This window comes from Tetrao urogallus (assembly GCF_951394365.1).
Source record: "Tetrao urogallus genome assembly, chromosome: 5".
NCBI classification, from domain to species: Eukaryota; Metazoa; Chordata; class Aves; order Galliformes; family Phasianidae; genus Tetrao; species Tetrao urogallus.
The window spans coordinates 8675651-8695171 of NC_136818.1; the positions used below are offsets into that span (position 1 = coordinate 8675651).

At 48.1% G+C, this 19521-nt stretch overlaps 1 protein-coding gene across 4 annotated transcripts in view; it reads left to right on the top strand.

Annotated features, from left to right (window-relative positions):
• Window positions 1–19521, top strand: part of LOC306946359 (phosphatidylinositol 3-kinase regulatory subunit gamma) — a gene marked incomplete at both ends in the record, with an annotated part of 50978 nt that overhangs the window by 15164 nt on the left and 16293 nt on the right. For 3 of the 4 annotated variants that reach the window (XM_079535371.1, XM_079535372.1, XM_079535373.1), the window contains one exon: window positions 10965–11070. The exons of the other annotated variant lie outside the window; for it this stretch is intronic. In XM_079535371.1, coding sequence (XP_079391497.1) covers window positions 10965–11070 — 106 coding nt within the window. Of the gene's footprint in view, window positions 1–10964; window positions 11071–19521 lie in introns of those variants that run through there. 4 annotated transcript variants of the gene reach the window in all.

The following is a 19521-nucleotide window of genomic DNA, read 5'->3' on the forward strand; positions in this document are numbered from 1 at the left end:
TCCGGATTCCTTCTGGGCGCCTCCTGCTCGCCCATGGCCCCACAGTGCTGCCTTTCGGCAATTAATCTGGGCATGCTTTACATTAACGAGTCTCCCCACTTTAAATTATAAATGGCCCTCAGCATGTGTGCACACAAACGCACGTGTGTGCGTGGAGAATCCTTTAAGGCCATCATTAGCCGTAATTAGCAGGATCTGTCACTCATCTTTGGCAGTTAACGATGAAGCCCTGAGTCACAGGGATCCGGCGGCGGATAAAATAAACACGATTTCAAACAGTTTGGAAATAACAAGCCCTTATTAATCAGACAAGCCCCAAAGGGGAGTGCTTGGAAAAGCAGCAGCATCTCTGCCATCTCCACAAGCAGAGCTGGAGGGCTCTGATATCCCATCCTGCTCCAATCCCTAAAATACGGGTTTGGGATGTGCTAAGGTTTTATGACTTTGAGCAGGCAAAATCCATCCAAAAAGTGCTTCTGCACAGGTCTTCTTTGGGTGAAGGGCTTGGGATCTAGCCCTGGATGCGTTATAGGGGCACACAAGAGGCAACAGGAGCATTCCTAGGGTTCCACAGCATGGAGCTGAGCAGAATCTGGGGACAGGGTTGGCATGAAGGATGATTCCTACAGAACAAGGGGAGCTGGGGAGATTTTGGCTGTCACAAATGCAGCTAAATCACAGCAAATAGGAGGGGAATGGGACACATGAGGCTGGATTATATTACAAAGGAGCAGTCCATCATGGGGTATTTAAAATAATCCGCTTAGATGCACAGCAGCAGATTTGGAGTGCTAAGGGAATTGAAGGCGCTGTGGCTTTGCAAGGCTGGATCAGATCTGGTGAAGATGCCACTTAGTACTGCACATCCTGTCCTGCTTTGCTGCCACAGGGGACAGGCACATGGTCCTGCAGCCTCACAAGGTAGCCCACCAGGATGTGTCCAAGGTGACACTGGTGATGCTGAGATGGGTGACGATATCCCACGGCATTTTCCTGGGATGCACAGAGGATTCAATCCCTCTATGGGTGATGCTGAGCCCCACACATTCAAGCATGGTGAAACGGTGTTGGGAATGCCCAGAGGAGAACCGTACCTGTGCTGCTGGGGGATGCCAACCTCATCCATGGGCACCTGTGACTCTGCTGGGGCTGGAGATGCCCAGAGATGGATGTCAGGGGCTACATGGGATTGTTGGTACTTCTCTCTGATTAATGGGGAAATGGGGAAACAGATGATAATGCTTTTCCCCAGTGTGGGCATGCAAGTTGCATTAGCATACCTAGGGATAGACCACTGATGCTAAGAGCTGGTAGGTTCTCAGTTGGCATGCAGAACCCCAACAGATTTGTAGGCTCTGAGCATCCCTGCATTGCTCCTCCAAGTCAAACTGAAAGCTCAGCCCCAGGAAGAGGCATTTCCCAAAAGAGCATCCTTCCAACAGCAGATTTCCATCCTGGGCTCATAGTCCCATACCTCTAGACTGATCTCAGGGCTTCGAGCCATGAAGGCAGACCATGCAGTACCCCTGTCACTCATGATGCCCCAGCCATCATATTGCCTGTCCCTTTGGGTCCAGCACCATGCCCACAAAATCCATGGCCACGTCTGATTAGGCTATGGGACCACCTGCTTCTCTCTTTGCCCTTCTCTTGTGCCCTCTGTCCCCTCATCACCCCTGCTCTGTGCTCCTGTGCTGTACTTCTCTGGGTTTAACGACTGTCCCCAGCTCCCCTCAGTATTAATCCAGGAGAGGATTAAGGTTAACAAGCTCCTGGAGCCACCTAGCCCTCGTGCCTGCACAGGCGGACTGATGTGTCCTGGCCCCAGAGAGGGCACGGTGCCCTCAGTATTCCTGCAAGCCCAAGAGATAGGGTTGGGGTTGGGGATGGGGATAGTGTTCAGGCTAGGGGTGAGAATGGGGTTGAGGGTGAGAATGAGGATGGAGACAGAGAGGCCTTGGGCTCTCCCCCATTTCTTCTCATCCTCTGGTCTCTAGATAGGTCTGGACTCATGACAGTTTGTTTGAATGCACGGAAAATATCTTAATCCCAGTAAATCCATGATCCTCACGGTGCTGCCCCCAGAGCCCCCTACTCCAGACTTAAGACCCAGGGGTATACAACCTGTGGAGATAGGGAGGACAGGGTACCGAAGATGCTACTGCCATGGAGCAGGATGGTCCAAGCAGAGCTGCCTTCCTCTTGTGTCCACCTATTGCTAACCCTTTTGAGAACAGGGCTTTTAGAGAGAGCAGAGGTGAAATGTTTCTATATAGTCATGTATTTTGCTATTTCTATGTGATTCCTATATGTATCACACCCATCGTAGCCCCTGATCCTCTCACACATTGTCTCGCTGATTAGGGGGGTATGGATATGGCTGCTACCTGGCATGCGGGGCGGCAGAGCACCCTGTTCCTGTCACCAGCCTAATTCCATATCACCAGGAGTTGCCTTCACCTGCCCTGACCCACGAGCCATAATCCCCCTCCTGCTGCACCCGCAGGATGCAGATGAGTTATCTCAGCAGCTGGTCCCGGCTGGGTGAGCTGAGGCCAGCGCAGGGCTGGTGGCTGATGGCTGCAGGATAAGGGATGAGGAACAGGAACAGCCTCTGCTGAGGAAGCAGGGTGACTGAGCTCCCACTTGTGCCAGTCCCAGGCTGCCAGCAGTAAGCCCATCCCATAGAGAAGGGGGCACTGGATGAGGGGAACACAAACAGCACCTAGACTGGGGAGGAGGGAGAGGAAGAGAGGCTCTGCCCCATCTCTGGGGTCTATAAATAGGCAAAAGGAACCAAAAAATGCTGTCCGAAGTTGTGTCTCCTATATTTGTAAGAAGCAAAGAAGATGCCGGGATAGTGGCTGAGCTGAGCTTTTAACCAGGCAGATTACACTTAGCAGGAGCATTTACCTCTGCCTTTAATCCGCCTCCACAAAGACTTGCTAACTCCTTCCCGTATTTAACTGGAAGGCTTGAACTCTTCGTGCTGTCTATGCTCCCTGAGCACCCAATGCCCTCTCAGGGGACTCCTATAGGAGTGGGCACTTTCCTCATTTTTCCCATGCTTTTGCTCCAGGTTAAGCATCACTTCAGTGATGCTTAAGATGAATGGCTATTTGTTGTCAGCATAGCCACAGGCTGTTGCTGCTTGTCACTCTGGTGGATTTTCCATAGGGCTCAGGTGGTGCCAGATGGGATGACCTGGCCCCTGGATTGGTGAGGTCCTCAAAGCCCTAACACAAGTGGGTCAGTGCTGGAGGCACAAATCCATCCCTGCTCTTAGGAATGGGCTTGATACAGCTTTGCCACCTCACACTTTGACAGGCCTTTCTCAAAATGCAGAGTTGGACAATGATGCCAGCTGTGACCTGCAAAAGGCCAGGACAGGGGGTAGCCTGGGTCACCCCCGGAGTGTCTCTGTCACAAGGCACTGAGGTTCTCTCATCTGGACTTTGCTGAGCAAAACTCATTGTTGCTCTCAACTAAAAAGCAAGAGAAGAGCTCTGGCTGTTTGGCAAGCGAAGACGGTCTTATGTTCAGCTGGATTTCTGTAGGAACAGAAAACATTCGCAGCCGGCGTGGGACAGCGGGGGCAGCAAGGGGCTGCTGCCAGGGACAAGCATGGGGGCTGGCAGGGAGGCGGGAGCCCAGCACGATGCAAAGCAGGCAGTAATTCTGTGCCAGGTCTGCAGGCTGGGATGGGAAGGAAGCATGAGCCGAGGCAGCAGAGCCAGGGCTGAGACGTCGTCTGGCTTCTGGGAAGCAGTAGCTATGGGAAATGTGGGCTGCCCCAGCCAAAGGAGTTATGAATACTTATCCTATGGGATTGCTGCCGTGTTGGTTGAAGTGAAGGGCTCCCTGTCCCTGCTGCCGGTGTGGGGCTAAGCAGGGATGCCCACAGGCAGTTCTAAGGCCCTCCGGTCCCAATTCTTGGCCAATCACAAGCTCAGGTTGTTCTGTGCTATCCCCACATTGCCATCCCCATCTCCATTCACCATCTCATTCATCACAACAATGAATGAGTCATTTGGGCAGCTTCCTTGTCCCACTGTAGCTTCCATAGGTTGCAATCTCCATCAGAAGGACTGTGGGGATTTCTTCTTTCTTGGATGAGTGTGAGATCAGTGCCTTGCTGAGGTGTCACTCTAGCTATCCTTTAAAGGCAGTAGTGGGAGGTAGGTGAGGAACACACGTGCTCCATCCCTTTTCTTGGATGGGTAACCCCAAGCACTTAGAAATGCCAAGAGCTGGCTCAAAGAAGAGTTCCTCTGAGCCCTTGAGAAGCCCTTGGGATCATATTTTGCATTTATTTGTCCGTTATCAAAAGGATTTTTTTCCCCATCCTACTGTTAACTGGAAAGCACCGAGAGTCTCATGTCATCGGTGCACATGAATCTTGGGGCTGCAGACACTGCTGAGACCCCAACAGCCTTCCCACCCCAGAGCATCACACCACAGCAGCCCAGGGTGACAGTGACGTGGAAGTTTCCATTCCCACCAACCCTTCATTCAGGCACTCATAACTCTGTCTGAAATGTTTTTCTTTTTCTCTCTCCTTTGGGGATAAATTTTTCTGGCTTTGTGCAAAAATGGCTCTGAAGTACTTTGGGAGTGGAAACCTCCCATTATGTTGTTGAAAAATAATATTAATCTTCCCCCTCCTTTTATGAAGAGCTTTCACCCAAATGGCTGGGGACTGAAGGTAGCACTTGATAAGGAAACAGCCCTTGCTGAAGGGATATTCCCCATCCCTGGAGATGCTCAAGGATAGGCTGGATGGGGCCTTGGGCAGCTGACCTGGTGGGACATGTCCCTGCCCATGGTAGTTAGGGTTGGAACTGGATGGGCTTTCCAAAACAAGACATGCTGGGGCCATCCATCAGTATCGGTTTCTTTACTTTATCCCACCTAGCCTCCAAGAAATTAGAGTCACAGAATCGCTGGGGCTAGAAAAGTCTTCTGATATCACCCAGTCCAACCCCAGCCCACCATGCCCACTGACCGCATCCCTCAGTGCCACAACGCCATGGTTCTGGATTACCTGCAGGGATGGTGACACCTCCACCCCCCTGGGCAGCTGTGGCAGCACATCACTGCTCCTTCTGAGAAGAAATTTTTCCTAATATCCAACCTGAACTGATGCTCTTCACTTGGGAACTCAGGATTATGCAACCAAATCATGGTGTCCCCATCTCTGGTTGCCCAATGAAGGCATCACATCCATGCAGTGGTTTATAAGCACTAACCCTACATAGGGCTGTTTGTTTTATTTCTCCACTCGGCATTCAGAGGCCATTCTTCCTTGCACTTATTTACTGCTAAGCAGAGAAAGCCAGGGAGAATGATCTCCAAAGCAAACAGAGCCATGTTTCCATTTGGGAAAAGTGACAGGGAAAGTGCATGGAGCAAGGAGCAGCACACGATGGATTGCATGCGTGCAACTGCGAGGAGAGCAGCAGCCAACGCGCCGCCTGCGCTGAATTCCTGGCCTGGATGGAAGGCCAGATGGATGGCTTCTCACACCCCCAGGAGTCCCTGCTCTGGGTCTATCCAACAGCAGCGAGAGGTGCTGTGCTGTGCCACCTCCAGACCTGGTGACCCTCAGGTCCCAGGGGTGGCAGCAGTACAGGGACATCTCTGTGTCCCCAGATTTGCTGCTGCATTCTTCTCTCCAATGCTCGCAGTGTGATTAAACTATGAGCTGCTCTGTTTATTAAAAGAAAGAGTTATGGCAGGAAGGGATTGGGATTATTTCTCTCCTCCATGAATAAAGTTCTACAGTTCCTCTTAAAATCAGACCTGAGGAATTTACAGAGTGGTTATTGTACATTCCTTGCAAAAAAAAAAAAAAAAAATCCGAGCGAGCAGTGCCAGTGCATTAAAGTAATGAATAAAGGAAGTGAAAAATATTTAAAATTCCTATACAGTGTTACATTTCAAAAATGTCCTGGTTGCAGAACTGGGGGAAGGTGGCTCTTTTCTCCCTAATTTCTCTGAACTTGTTACAAGTCTCCTTCCATTTTGCTCACCATTTCCAGGCGAGGCCCTGGCACGGTGACAGAGATGCGAAGTGCACAAAGGGACCGGGAGTGTGGTCTGATCATTCTGTAACTGGAGCTGCCCGAGGCAATTTTTTTTTTTTCAAGCCAGTGTAAATGGGGATGGCTGAAACCCTCCATAGTCGGTCTGCCAGGGTTCTCCTGTAACGGATTGCTCCGTTTAACTCTGTTTGCTGGTGAAATGACAGGAGGAATTAGTGTAGGCGGAGATAGAAGGTGAATGGCAGCTCCATGGCCCCACGGACCCCGGAGTGCCATAGCCCAGGGTGTGGGCAGCCCTGCCCCTCTGCAAAAAGACCCTAAGTGCTGGCAGTGTGTGGGGAGAAAAGTGCCCACTGCAGGGCCGTGGGTCCTGGAGCACTATGCATAGCTGCGGGCTGTCACTGGGACGGGGACGATCCAAGTGTCCAAGTTGCAATCCTTTTGAACAGGATTTGCATTCTGCTTTGGCGCTGCGGAGGTTTGGTTTATGTAAGAGCGTCAGTGTTCTGGGGGAGCCGGGTGGGAGCACTGTCCTGCAGAGGAGATGCTTGGGGTGGATATGAGCATGCGAGAGTGTGCTGCTCCGGAGATGTTCGGACACCTCCACTCCTCCGAAATTTGTCAGCAATGATGCCCTGAGGCTAGAGATGTACCTTTCGCTTTTCCCATGAAATTCCACTCTGGTTTGGCTGAGTTATTAAAAAAAAAAAAAAAAAAAAAAAAAAAGAAAAGTTTGAAAATCGCCATTTCCCTTCTGCTGCCTGCATTCCTCAGGAAAACTTTGGCAGCCTGTCAACACAATAACTGAACGTGAACTTTCTGAAGAGCTGGCCCAGCACTGCTTGCCAAAGCAGCACTCTGGAGCACCGTGTCCTTTCCCTCACCCCCTGCCCACCCCTCGTGCACCCATCCTGGGTACCCCTCTCCTAACCTATATTGTACTAATTGATTTAAAAGACCTTATGCTTTTCTTTTTTTTTTTTTTTAATGTTAAAAGAATGTTGTTTACAATGCAAAGCCAAGTGCTTTTAAGTTAGGAAATGCCAAATGTATGATTTCTTGCAAGTCCAGCTCTGTGCATGCATTGTACTGCAGTCCCTGTGTACGTGAGCCCGTATTTTGGCCCCTCTCATTGCAGCGTGCCCAGCACCAGAGAAGGGGATGCAGGCTGCCCAGCCAGTTGTAAATAAGACACTTCCTAACATAGAAGTGTTTCATTTAGATGCTTTTGTAACCACATATTATTCTTTAATACAGGTTTTTCATGCAATATATAATTTTCAAACCAAAGCACCCTACTTGGGGATGCTTGCCGAGCTTTTCCTCACCACAGAAATGTGGCCACAGCTGGGGTGGAGCAAGGCAACACTTTTGCAGCCTACAAGGGTACAAACCAAAGCTTTAAATCATCGAGGAGGAGGCACAGTCCCTGCTAGAAGCAGAAGGAAACATGGGGAGGAAACCTGCTGTCACTTCACCCCGTCACCTCAGCATAGCACTGGGGTTAATACCCTTAATCTGGTGGCAAATGCTTTGCAGTCTCTGTGGTATTTCAGGGGCTGGGACTGTGTAATTGCAGGGGAAGATGCAGTCTGCTCCATCCTGTGCGGGATGCAGCCATAGGTTCAGTAGTTCACAGATCCCAGTGCTTGCACAGTGCAAGGCTGGTAATGGAATGGGGCACGGTCAAGGCTCTGCTTTGTGCCAACAAACCTCTAGCAGGGTCGGAGCTTCTACTAATAGTGGCAATTGTATTCAGCTCTCAGGAGTACTCAGCCCACCCCAAAATCTCTCATCTTTGAGTGAGTTGGGCTGGCAGCACCGTGGGCTCAGCCCCCCTTCCTCTCGCGGTCCTCCAGCTATAACAGCCTGTTGTGGCCCACATTCAGCTGTCAGAGATCACACGATCGTGGCTCAGTAAAGAGGAAACCAAGCAGTTTGGCACAAATGGCTTTTCTGTGTCTGGTGCCTTTCAGTGCAGAGCCATTCGGCACCGCCTGAAGCACAGGCAAGTGCTCAAAACTTCAATATTTAATTTTGACTTGAGATGCAAACTGTCAGGTCCACTGGAAAGGAGCCATTGACCCTGGGATGGGAGATATGTTGGAGGGACAGTGCATTGCTCTCAGATCTTGCTTTCAGTCTTTCTTTGCAATGCAGACCTTTTGGAAAAGACATGTATTGTGTTATTTCGGTGTTTGGTCATAGCTTTTCCAGATGTGGGGTGACCTCTGGTTCAGCCAGAGCACCTCTGTGCGCTCAGCACTCCCCTCATCTTGCTCATTCACTCCAAAGGCACTGCTGTGATGTGACACGCATGTGTCCCTCTGTCCCAACACACACACAGCCGCTTGCCCCCAGTGCTGGGAAAGGGAGAGCCCCATGTGCCTGTGTTGGGAGCCAAGCAATCCTGGATATATTATAAGCTCAGTTTTGAGAAATAAAAACACATTAATATTCTGTTCTCTCAAGGCATTATCCTACTGTTTACCATTACATGCAATCCTTCGCCTTAAATTGCGTCTTTGATTAAAGCAGCAATGAGAGGAACCAGTGCTAATAACAAAATGTATTCTGCTTTAAATCACTAAAGTGAAAACATCAATAAGCTGTAACCATCAGTGCCGCCATGAAAATGAAGGCAACCATCATGGGAAACGGCAAGAATGAAATCCACTTTGCCGGCATAAAAGCCAAGTAATTAGGTCTTATGTGGGTGGAACTCATAACGAGGTGCAGGAAGGAGTGTCCGGGGGGGGAACAAATTTCAGCCTCAACCTCCCCAGGAGCTGCTTATCAAAGTTTGGGGGCGGCAGCAGGGCCAGCAGCCCCTCTCCTCAGCTCAGATGGGACTGAAGCAGCTCAGCCCCACCTCCACCTGCACCCTCTGCAGCATCACTGGGCAGGAGGGAGGCTGCTGACAGGAGGGCAATTCACTCCGATCAAGCTTGAGATGCTGTCTTGCATTAGCACAAACATTTAATTTAAAAATTAGAAGAAGGAATGGTAGCTGCTTATCATAGATTAATCAGCGTGCGGACAGGGATATGAAATTAATTTATCTGCAGAGGGCTGCGTGAGGCTCAGTGCTGAATGCCGTGCTGAGCTGTCGTGGGAGCAGCGCTGAGGCCGTGGGCAAACCACAGGCCGGCTGGGCGCCACGCCAGGCTCGGCCCAGCTCGGGAGCCCTGCCGGGGGCTGCGTGCCACTCAGGGCATCGCTAATAACCGCACTGTCCACGTTTATAGTGCAAGGAGAGCACCTAAGCTCGGTGCTTTTTGAGGCCGCTTCCGCTTTCCGCTTTCCCCACGCCTGAGGGGCTCTCGCTCTGCCGCTGCTCAGGCCGCTTCAGGCCCGGGCCGAGATGGCCGCCTTCACGCCCCCCGCAGCGCTGCGCCCGGCCTTTTTGGTGCTGGGGAGGCGCTGGGGGAACCTCACCGGCCCCCAAGCGCTGCTACGTCCCACACCGGCACCCCCGGCCGGCTCACGGGGCTCAACCCTGACCCCGGCACAGCAGCTCCGACCCCGGCACCGCAGCCCCGAAGCGCCCGCACCCCTTTATCCCCCTCTCCCCCTCGGCGCTCGCCTCCCTTTGTCCCGCTTAGTAACCGGGGTTGCCGGCCAACCACCATCGAGCCGGCCGGCTTCGCCGCCATGTGATTGGACGAGCCGTTCGGAACGCTCCACCAATCCCGGCGCTCGCTGCTCTCTCAGACAAAGGCAGCAGCTCCGGCAACTGGGCTCCGCTCCCCCCGTCTCTCGCGCGTGCTCCGCGGCGGCAGCCCCTTGGCGACGGGCCAGCCGCGGGACGCGCCACTCGCCCCCGTCCCCTCAGAACAGGGGGCACCTCTGTGAGAAGCGGGCTGAAAAAGCGGCCGGAGAGGCAACTGGGAGCCGGGAAAAAAAGAATAAAGCGAAGAGACATTGGAATGTTTTTTTTGGAAAGGTTGCTGTCGGGTGCATTTCGACGGAGCAAAGACGGCCGCTCGCCCTTTCTCTCGGCTTGCTCCCCCCTGCGCTCTCCCGTGGTAGCGCCGGCTCCCCGACGCGCTTATAAAGGCGCCTCGAGGCCCCGCCCCCTCGCCCCACCCGCGCGGCGCCGGGGGGGGCGTGGCCTCGCGCTCGGCAAGAGGCGGTTGGCGACGGTTGGGCCCCTCAGAGCCTCTTAAAATGAAACCTAGCGGGGCCGGCGGCGGCGCGCAGAGCGAGGGGTCGCCGCCGCTAGCAGCAGTAGCATCAGCAGCAGCAGCGCCCGCCGCAGCCGCTCGGAGCCGCCGGCTGAGCCAGGCCGGGCTGCACGCAGGGCTGCACGCAGGGCACGGCGGGCACCGCCGCGGGCTGCTCTCCCGGCGCTGATCTCGGGGCTGAGCGCTGCCCGGCCGGGCTCGGCTGCCGGTATTGTTCCCGCCGCCCCCTCCTTTCTCCTCGGGCTGCGGCTCGGGCTCCATCCGGCAGCGCAGTCGCCTCCTCCCCAGCCGCCGCTGTGCCCCCTTTTGTGCCGGGTTTTTGTCTTGCCGTCCGCCAGGTGTTTTTAAAAATACCCCGAAAATGGCGATTTTTAGAGAGAATTCAGGAAAGTGGCTTTTCTGTGGAAAGGTGTCTTTTTAAACAAACAGCGAGAGGCGATTTATATATATCGTATATATCTATCGTACAGCTGCCCGTCTGAGGTCCTGCAGGGCAGCCCTGAGGTGTCTTGTGTGGCTTCATTTTTTTTAATTAACTTTAATTTAGCGATCTTTTGTCTTTTTTTTTTTTTTTTTTTTTTTTTTTTTTTTTTTTTTTTTTTTTTTTTTTTGCCGAAGCGTTGTTTTAGAGCAGGTGGGTTGTTGTCGAAAGCCTTTTTCCACCTTTTCTTTTTAAAAAAAAATTATTATTGCATTTTAAATAATTAACTGCAAAGAGAGGCGCGCTGCCGCGATGTACAACACGGTGTGGGATATGGACCGCGATGACACGGACTGGAGGGAGGTGATGATGCCCTATTCCACTGAGCTCATCTTTTACATTGAGATGGACCCTCCAGGTACGGAGCTGAGCCGTCTGGGCACATCCAGGGAGCGGGAGGGGTGGGTGCAAATTGGGCTGAAAGTGGTTTGAACTTCAGAGCCATGAGAGCCCGCTGTCTGTGGGTGCCCCGGTGCTGGGATTGGGGTGTGGGCTGCCGTGGATGGGGCAGTGGGAGAGCTGCTCTGTGTTCCTGGGCTGCTTTTTGTCAGGAAAACCACCTTTTATTGAAAACTGTATATCTGCGTTCGTTGCTGGAGAGGTGCTTTTATTAGCCTCTTCACCTGTGTGCTTTTATGTGCCCGTAACACTTTGATGGGGGTAATTTACCTAGCTCCATTCACTTTCAGTTTAATAGTTTTTACGCTTTCTGAGACCCTTTTTCTCTCTCCAGCACTGACAGATTAAGTGTGTGTTGTTTCTGGGTTCTGTTCTTGTGGCTGGGAAAGCTTGCAAATAGGTTGGAAGACTTTCCTTGAGGCAGCGTTATTTTCATAGCACTTTATAGCCTCATTCAGAAGGCTTCGGTGCAACTTTTTTTCATTGGATGCCAGCGCTGAAAGCAGAGAAATGCATCGTCTTCTACTTGCCTGAAGTTTTTAGTTGGGGCGGAAAGTTTCCTTTCTGCCAGAGGAAGGTTTACAAGTGCAGGGAGAATGGTGTGATTCTGTCTTTGGTAATGAATTATAAAATGCATATGTGGATGGGGGGGGGGGGGGGGGGGAGACAATCTCTGTGCCTCAAAGAGTGGAAGTGGCTGCAAGCAGGAAGGTAACCAAAGAGTCCGTGTGTTCTCAGCTCTCTCATCTGTATGTTTCGGTAAAATAGGCATCAGAAATCCTAAATAAGCACTTGTAAGTGGAATGATCTGCATAGCGTGCACTGTCAGAGCTTCAAAATGTGCTTTTCAACCTGTGCTTGAATTGTGGCATCTGTCTCCTATGTATTCAATCTGCTTCAGCTCAGAGAGCTCTTTTTCTCCATAGGTATGTGCGTGCTTGAATCAAAAGGGGTGGGGGAGGATCATCTTCAGCTTTCTGGATCTCTGGACCTGCAGTCATTTCCTCTGCTAACTCTGACGCTGTAAAAATTGGACAGATCTCTCGGTGCTGGCCACTGCTCATTAAATTCTTGCATAGCTGACACTACCTATTTTTAGATGCTTCTCCTGAAAGCGTGAAGTTCAGTCAAATCCGTTTTCTTGCTTCTATGAATTTCAAAGGCTATCTTTTTTGTAAATGCTTTTAACTGTTTACACAGTTAATATTTGTTTCTACTCGTATTGAGCAAAAAAAAAAAAAAAAAAAAAAAAAAAGGAAGAAGAAAAAAGAAGTTCAGTTGTAAGTGACTTCAAACAATTGGTGTTGGGCTTTCTTAATTAAAAAAAAAAAAAAAAGCTTGGTGTGAGGAGGCTGCTGTAAGGGATTGATCTAACTAAACTGGACAGAAAACACTTGTCAGTATTCCTGCAGAAGTGCCATGCAGCCTGGGGAAAGTGAAAAGCAGAAACAGTGCTTCTGTCATTAATAATGCCAATATTTGCATTGTTGAAACGTTGTTGGGGGCTGAGACTCTATGTGTTCCAAACAGCAGCTTGTGAAAGGACGTAGTGTTACGTGCAGATCCCCCAGTGAATTCAGTAACTCTGTACTTTGTGTTTTTTAAACGAGAAAAGTCAGAGCTGGAAATGATGCGTGGGATGGTCCCCATGTGTATGTCCTGATTTGGCAGAAGTATAACTTTTAAATTGCAGAGGGAGGGAAAGAAAGTGTGGCCTCCTCCAGAGGTAAGGTGGAAAAGCATTCTCTGGTCTGGGCTGATAGGTCATCCCTAAGGGGAGCGTAGAGGAATTTGTTTGGAGGACTCAGACACTGCATACCTTGGGATAAAGTCGCTGCATTTGCACCCAGTAACAACCACAGCTCTGTTTGGCCCACCTCCAAGAAAAATTTGTGAAGGTTTTCAGTATAGAATTCCCTTGTGCAGTGACTGGAGCTCCTGAGCAGCTGAACGGTGGCAATATGTTTTCTGAACAGCACACAAACTAACAATATGCAGTGAATTACCTGCTGCCAAAGGAAGGCAGTGCGTTCTTTTGTTCACAGAACTTGCGTGAAGAGTTCCCCAGCTGGTCTTTATGCTGCAATACTGGGCATTTACTGATGCCAGGAGCCAAATGTCTCAAATCACGCATGACTGCTCGTGATTACGTTTTAGTATCTCAGCTGCAGGCAGAAGACAAAAGCAAGGTGAGCCTAATGTGCGGTGTCACCTGTAACCTCTAAGTCAAGGATGGGGATACTGTTTCTTGTTAAGAGCCAGTAGACCTTTAATTTATCTTGGCAGGCTGTCTGAATACCCACCTTAGTGTTGCATGGTAATAATGCAGAAATTAAACCCTGTGATAGCAGGCAGTCTGGAGTCGTTCCTGTCAGACCTCAGTGCACCTGCAGCAGCTTATCACCTTGCTCCTGCTTTTGGTCAGATGTTGGAGGTGTAAATGTATGCTCAGAGCAAGTCCTGAAGCATGGTTGCTCAAAGGCTTGCTCAGAAGTTTAAAAACAATCAAGTTGATACTTCTCCTGCACAGGAGTTTTCTCCAGCTCCCACAAATGTGGGGTCAGGCAGTGAATGTGTGTTGTTGACTCCAGCAGGCAGCTCAGCACCATGCAGCTGCTCCCTCACTCTCCTCACATGAGATGGGGGAGATAATCAGAAGGATAAAAGTGGGAAAATTCATGGGTAGAGATAAAGACAGCTTAATAGCTAATACAAAAGCTGTGTGTGCAAGCAAAGCAAAATCAGGAATTAATTCACAGTTGCCTATTGGTAGACAGATGTGTGGGCATTTCTAGGAAGGCATCCATCACATATAACTGTTTTTGGGGAAGACAAGTGACAGCTCTGAATGCCCCTCCCCAGCTTTTATTGCTGAGCACAATGTCATAGGGCACGGAGGACCTCCCTTGGGCCTGTTGGGATAAGCTGTCCTGGCTGCAGTCCCTCCCAGCTTATTGTGCACCCCAGCCTATGAGCTAGCAGGGTGTAACAATTGGAGAGATCAATATGATGGGAAAAGGTGTTTCACCAGAGGTGTAATGAGAGAAGGATCAGCACAACAGCAAGGTGCTATAAAGGAAGGGAGGAAGATTGCTTACTCGTATCAGAAGATTCCATGCTCACAGGGGAAAGCTGCTGCGTGTGCCACAGTCCCTTAGGGGTGGCCCTGCTCCTCTGCAGCTTTACCATGTGCCACAGATGTACCTCTTGTTTTGTGGGCTTACCCACAGTTGCTTTGAGGTGTTTCAGCATTGCCTTATCCACAGAGATGCTTTGGGATGTATGTTTTCCTGCTTGGACTTGTCTGCAGCCCCAGTCCTTTTGACTTGAGTTTCCATTGGCATTCCAGCCTGTCTTGAACAGCAGCAGAGCCCTGGCCATCTGTCAGCCCAGGTGCATGGCCATTGCTATTATGAAAACGTTCCTGGCACAGCAGAGTAAAGTGGTAAAAACTATAGGAAAAACAACAAGCAGCCACTAACGTGAACTGCAGTCCAGTATATTGTAAGGTAGGCAAGGCCTGCAGCAAGTGCAGTAGCCTGATAGCTAAGTAGATATAACATCTATAATTTCAGTCTAGCACGTTCCAATCAAATTTATTGTTATCTGGAACCCTTTGAGCCCCACACTGGGTGACAAAAAGGGATGTTATGGATCGACCGCGGCTGGCAGCTCAACATCACACAGCTGTTCTCTCTCTCCCTCCAAAAGCTGTGCATGCTAGCAAAGCAAAATAGGGGATTCACAAAATCAGAGAATACCGTGAGTTGGAAAAGACCCATGAGGATTATGGAGACCAACTCCAAACTCCACTTTTTGCCAGAGGGAAAAGTAAGAGTTAACCATGTATCTGGGAACACTGTCCCAGTGCTTCTTGAACATTGCCGGTCTTGGGGCTGTGACCGCTTCCATGGGGAGTTTCCAGTTCCAGACTGCCTTGCTGGTCATCGGGTAGTGAATCATTCACTGTTTCGCATTGGCAGGCAGATGGACGGCCATTTCTAGGAAGGTAGGGCTCCATCACAAGTAGCTTTTACTGAGGAAGGCAAATGCAGCGACTCTGAATGTCCTCCCAGCCTTTATTGCTGAGTGCAATGTCACGTGGCATGGAATATCGGTTTGGCCAACTGTCTGGCCTGTGCCCTGTCCTAGCTTCTTGTGCATCCCAGCCTCGTAGATACGAGGGCAGTGTGAGAAACAGGAAGGACCTTCACGCTGTGCGAGTGCTGCTCAGCAACAACTAGCACATTGGTGTGTTATCAGCACTATTTTTCATCACAAATCCAAAACATAGCACCATATGAGCTACTGTGAAAAAAAAGCAATAAAAGTAGAGAATGAAAAGCCTCCAAAAAGTAAAAACCAAGGCCTTTACAGATTTCTAGCTCTCGATCCATCTTAGACACAGGAGTGGGATTGCAGATGCAGTCCTGCCAGCCTTACAAAACGCTCCTTAGAGCAGTACAGCTAACGCAGTAGCAAAAGCAGTGACAGCCAGCAGGGTGACTGCTGTTTCCTTTGAAGTACTTGATACTTTCTTCTTCTTCTTGCTTGTCTTTTGGCATAATAAATGGCATCGCTGGTAAAAGGTAGTAGCTGTAGGTAGCAAATAATGCTAGGCGCAACTAAATAATTTTCAGAGTCTACTAAGAAAATTGGAATCATGAATTGCAAATGGCTAATGCAGCTTCTGAACTTTCTGTCAGGATTACTATGAAATAATACAGCCATAACAGCATTGTGCACTGGCATTAGAAAACTGACTGTGTCTGTGGTTCATTCGTGTTTGTTCTTGCTATAAGATGTGTCTGGAAAGACAAGAAAATAGGTTACTGGATTGAGTTTAGTTTTTTTGTTTTTTTTTTTTGTGTTTTTTTTTTTTTTTTTGTGACATCTCTTCAGATCTGCAAATGGTATTTACTGCCAGAAGTGCAGTTTTTGAACAGAGAATTGACTGCAAAGTTACCAGAGTACCAAAACCATAACTACCTGTGCATTACCTCACTTCCAATTAGTAGGACTGAATTGTGCCTTTTCCTCTGTAGGTCTGGGATACATTATCAGTTGTGTTGATGATAAAATGTGTAATCACTGAATACATTTTATCACACTTGGATGAGAATCAGTGAGAGTGTTCCACTGGGATTTCAGATACAGATGTCAGCAAAGATATTTGGCTCAACTACAAATTAGAGGTTAGTTTCACTTGTGTGGATTATGAAGAAAACCACAAGTTTGAAGTTGGCTTACCAATGCAGAATGTGTTCATGAGCAGGTAACAGAATGGGTGTCCTGGAGCTGTGTAAGAGCTACCTTTTCGAAGGCTGTTGGGCCAAGTATGGCTGCCTATGTTCATACTTTGACTCAAACAACTTTTTCAAGAATATTACTTTTCCTTGTCTCCTATTACAGCTTAAAACCACCTGTATCAATTTTCTTATTACAACATCTCTTAATAGTGAAGATGGAGAAGGGCAAAGAATTATCTATAGACTGCTTAGGTTCATCTGCTCTGCTAGAGCAGCTCTGCCATTGTGTGAGACAAGTATCCAAGAGAGAACATGTATTTATTCCTTATAGTTTCTATTTTCTTCTCATATACAATTTGACAACCCTTATTTTAGGGGAGTGATACTATAATTGTAACTTGGAAAACATGGGATTCTGATCTGAAGGGCAGTGTTTACTTGGATACAAGTCGTACTGTATCATTATCAATGTTATTGTGGAAACTGAATGTGGCTTCTCAAATTGGGTTTGTGGTATACAGTAGCCAGATGTAGGTGAACGCTGCATGTCTATGCCTGACTGCTTTTCCAGTGGGAGAACAGATGCAGATTTTAATAGCGTTGTCAGTATTGTCCTTCAGCTTATCTGAGCTGACTCCAGAAGCTTATCAAAGAAAAATTCTGCTCTTAGACATCTTAAAAAATGGGAGTAGTTCTACTGCTACATGTCATCAACAGCACAGCACTGCAGCTGCGTCTTCATTGCAAATTGGAGTTTTGCTGGAAGTTCAGTTTCCAAAATGTAGGTGCTGGGGGATGAGAGTTTCTTTACTGTGTAAAGGGAGTTTGTGCAGACTGATCTTAGGGTAGAGGAGGAAATAGGTAAAGTTCTATCACTTACAGTCTTGGTGATCCTTGAAAAACGGCTTGAAACGGAGTCTCAGCTCCTGTACAGAACATGACATAAAATGCACATACTCCATTTTTATACCTAGATTTCTCTACCAGCCTTTTTGCTTAATGACTGCTGTAAGCATTTTTAATTTCTAAACTTCTAATTGCATTTTCAGACTTGCTTTTACATTCCTTGTGCATGGTTTTCATTTTGATGGCTCTAACTGTTAAAGTGTATCACTCATCAGCTTTCAATTAAATACACAAATGCAAAAAATAGCATCGTTAATATAAAGTAAAACGATACTTTGCTTGAGATGGGAGGGCTTGCTTTAAAAGGCTCACGTTTGTCTGTAGGCTTTCGGATAGTGTAGAAGTAGGTGGAGAGGGGAAGGTTACTGAAGGGAGTTGTTTGACTGCATGTTCTGAAAAGGTGTATGCTTATGCAAAGTAAAACATGGAAGAAAGCATGCTTGTTTGTAATCAGAGCCTGTTCTAATCCCAGCAAACGTTATTTCTGCATTGCTCTGAACAGTTCTGTATCTCATTATGAAATCTAACAGAAGTTAATTGCTGTGGTGTTTCCTACTAACTCACCTGCTTAAAAGAAGAAGATTCTTGGAGTTTCCTTTGGGGAATATCATTTTCCCAAGCAGCAGAGTTGACTTCTGTCTTTGCCATTGCCTGTGTGATATCTTACTCCAGAATGAAGCTATTCAGGCTTATCTTTGCTCTACAGCTTGGGAAAACTGAGAGGCATAGCTGGTCGTACACATCTGCGCCCGTTACTGAGAGCAGTTGGGTGCCTTACATCATCTCATGCTGATTGTTTAGTGAGTCATTTTTTTGGGCAGAGAGCTGGAGAACGCTAGAAACAGCAGCATAAAGAAAACTTTTATCAGCATTTCCTCGTGTATTTTAATGGTTAGGTTTTATTATCATCAAAAGGACTGTTAGACTGCAGTAACAGGTTGCCCTAAAGCTTGGGCTCCATGGAAGCAATTGGTGCATTCTAGCTGGGTTTTTTTTTGTTTTTTGGAAACTTGTTTTCGTGAAGTATGTTGGTGAGTAAAGCTTAAAGAGCAGACTCTGCTTGCGTACTAAACGCCCCTGTGGACATGAGTCAGGTTTTCTTTTTTCTTCTGCTTTTTATCTCATTTCTTGTGACAGTGTGCACAATAGCTAAGTAAGCAAGAACTCTTTTCTGCACATAATCTAAACTACAGCATATGAGCTGGTGATGAGTCCCAGCTCAATGAGCGTGGATGTTACCTCCTCTGAAGAGATTGTTTTAATTGTCCTTCATCTTTGCTGCATCCTCCAATCAAAAGACAAAGGTTTTGCAGTGCTTCAGTGAATATATGCCTGTACTTTAAGTGATTCTAGTGCACTTCTGTAGAGAAGTAGCTGCACCCAGAGAGGTTTAGGAAAAATTCATACAGTTCAAAAAAAAAAAGCAAAGAGCAAGTGGTGCCCTTTCCAGCAGGCCCCTGGCTGCTTTGCTAGATGTCCACCAGCTGCCTGGTGAACCCTGATACCAAAGCATAATGTGCTCTGAAGCTTTCCTGTGGCTGAACAGGATCCCAGCTCTTCTCTGGCTTTGAGTTCAGCCACACACTCGAGATGGCTACCTTCCATCCAGCTATCTTTTTGTAAGAGGAGACAAAATACTTCACATGCTTCAACCTGTGACTGCTTCCAACATTCATCCAGTTTTCATGAACTGGAAAAATGTTATTTTAATGATAGTTCATATATATATATATATATATATATTATACATATATATAATATGTAACATATTATATATATAATATATAGTAACATATATATATATGTTACTGCTTCTAAAGTCAGATAACCCTTAAAACTGACACCTGGTTGTTTAGGAAGGGCTTAAAAAACATCATGTTTCTCAGCACAAAAATGTGTGGGTTTGGGGAAATCAAAAGCATCAATCTGTATTCCCTTCATCTGTTTGTTCTTTCACTGCAAAATAACTTCAGTTTTGCGTTGGCATCGCTATGGGACTCTTGTACTTCAGGTTGGATTTCTCTTTCAGAGCATAAACCTCCTGTTTCCTTCTGCTGGTTACCACTCATGGTTTTTTTCCACATCTTCTTCATGAAAGAAAAAATCTACAGGAGCTAGTTTGTTTTTGTTTTTTTTTTAATGTTTATTTTCCATAGCATTATCCTGTGTCTCAGCCTCTGTAGGCACTGAGATCTGATGTTACACCATATTGTCTTTGCTTTTGGAGGGATTCTTTCCTTCCTTTCATCTACCCT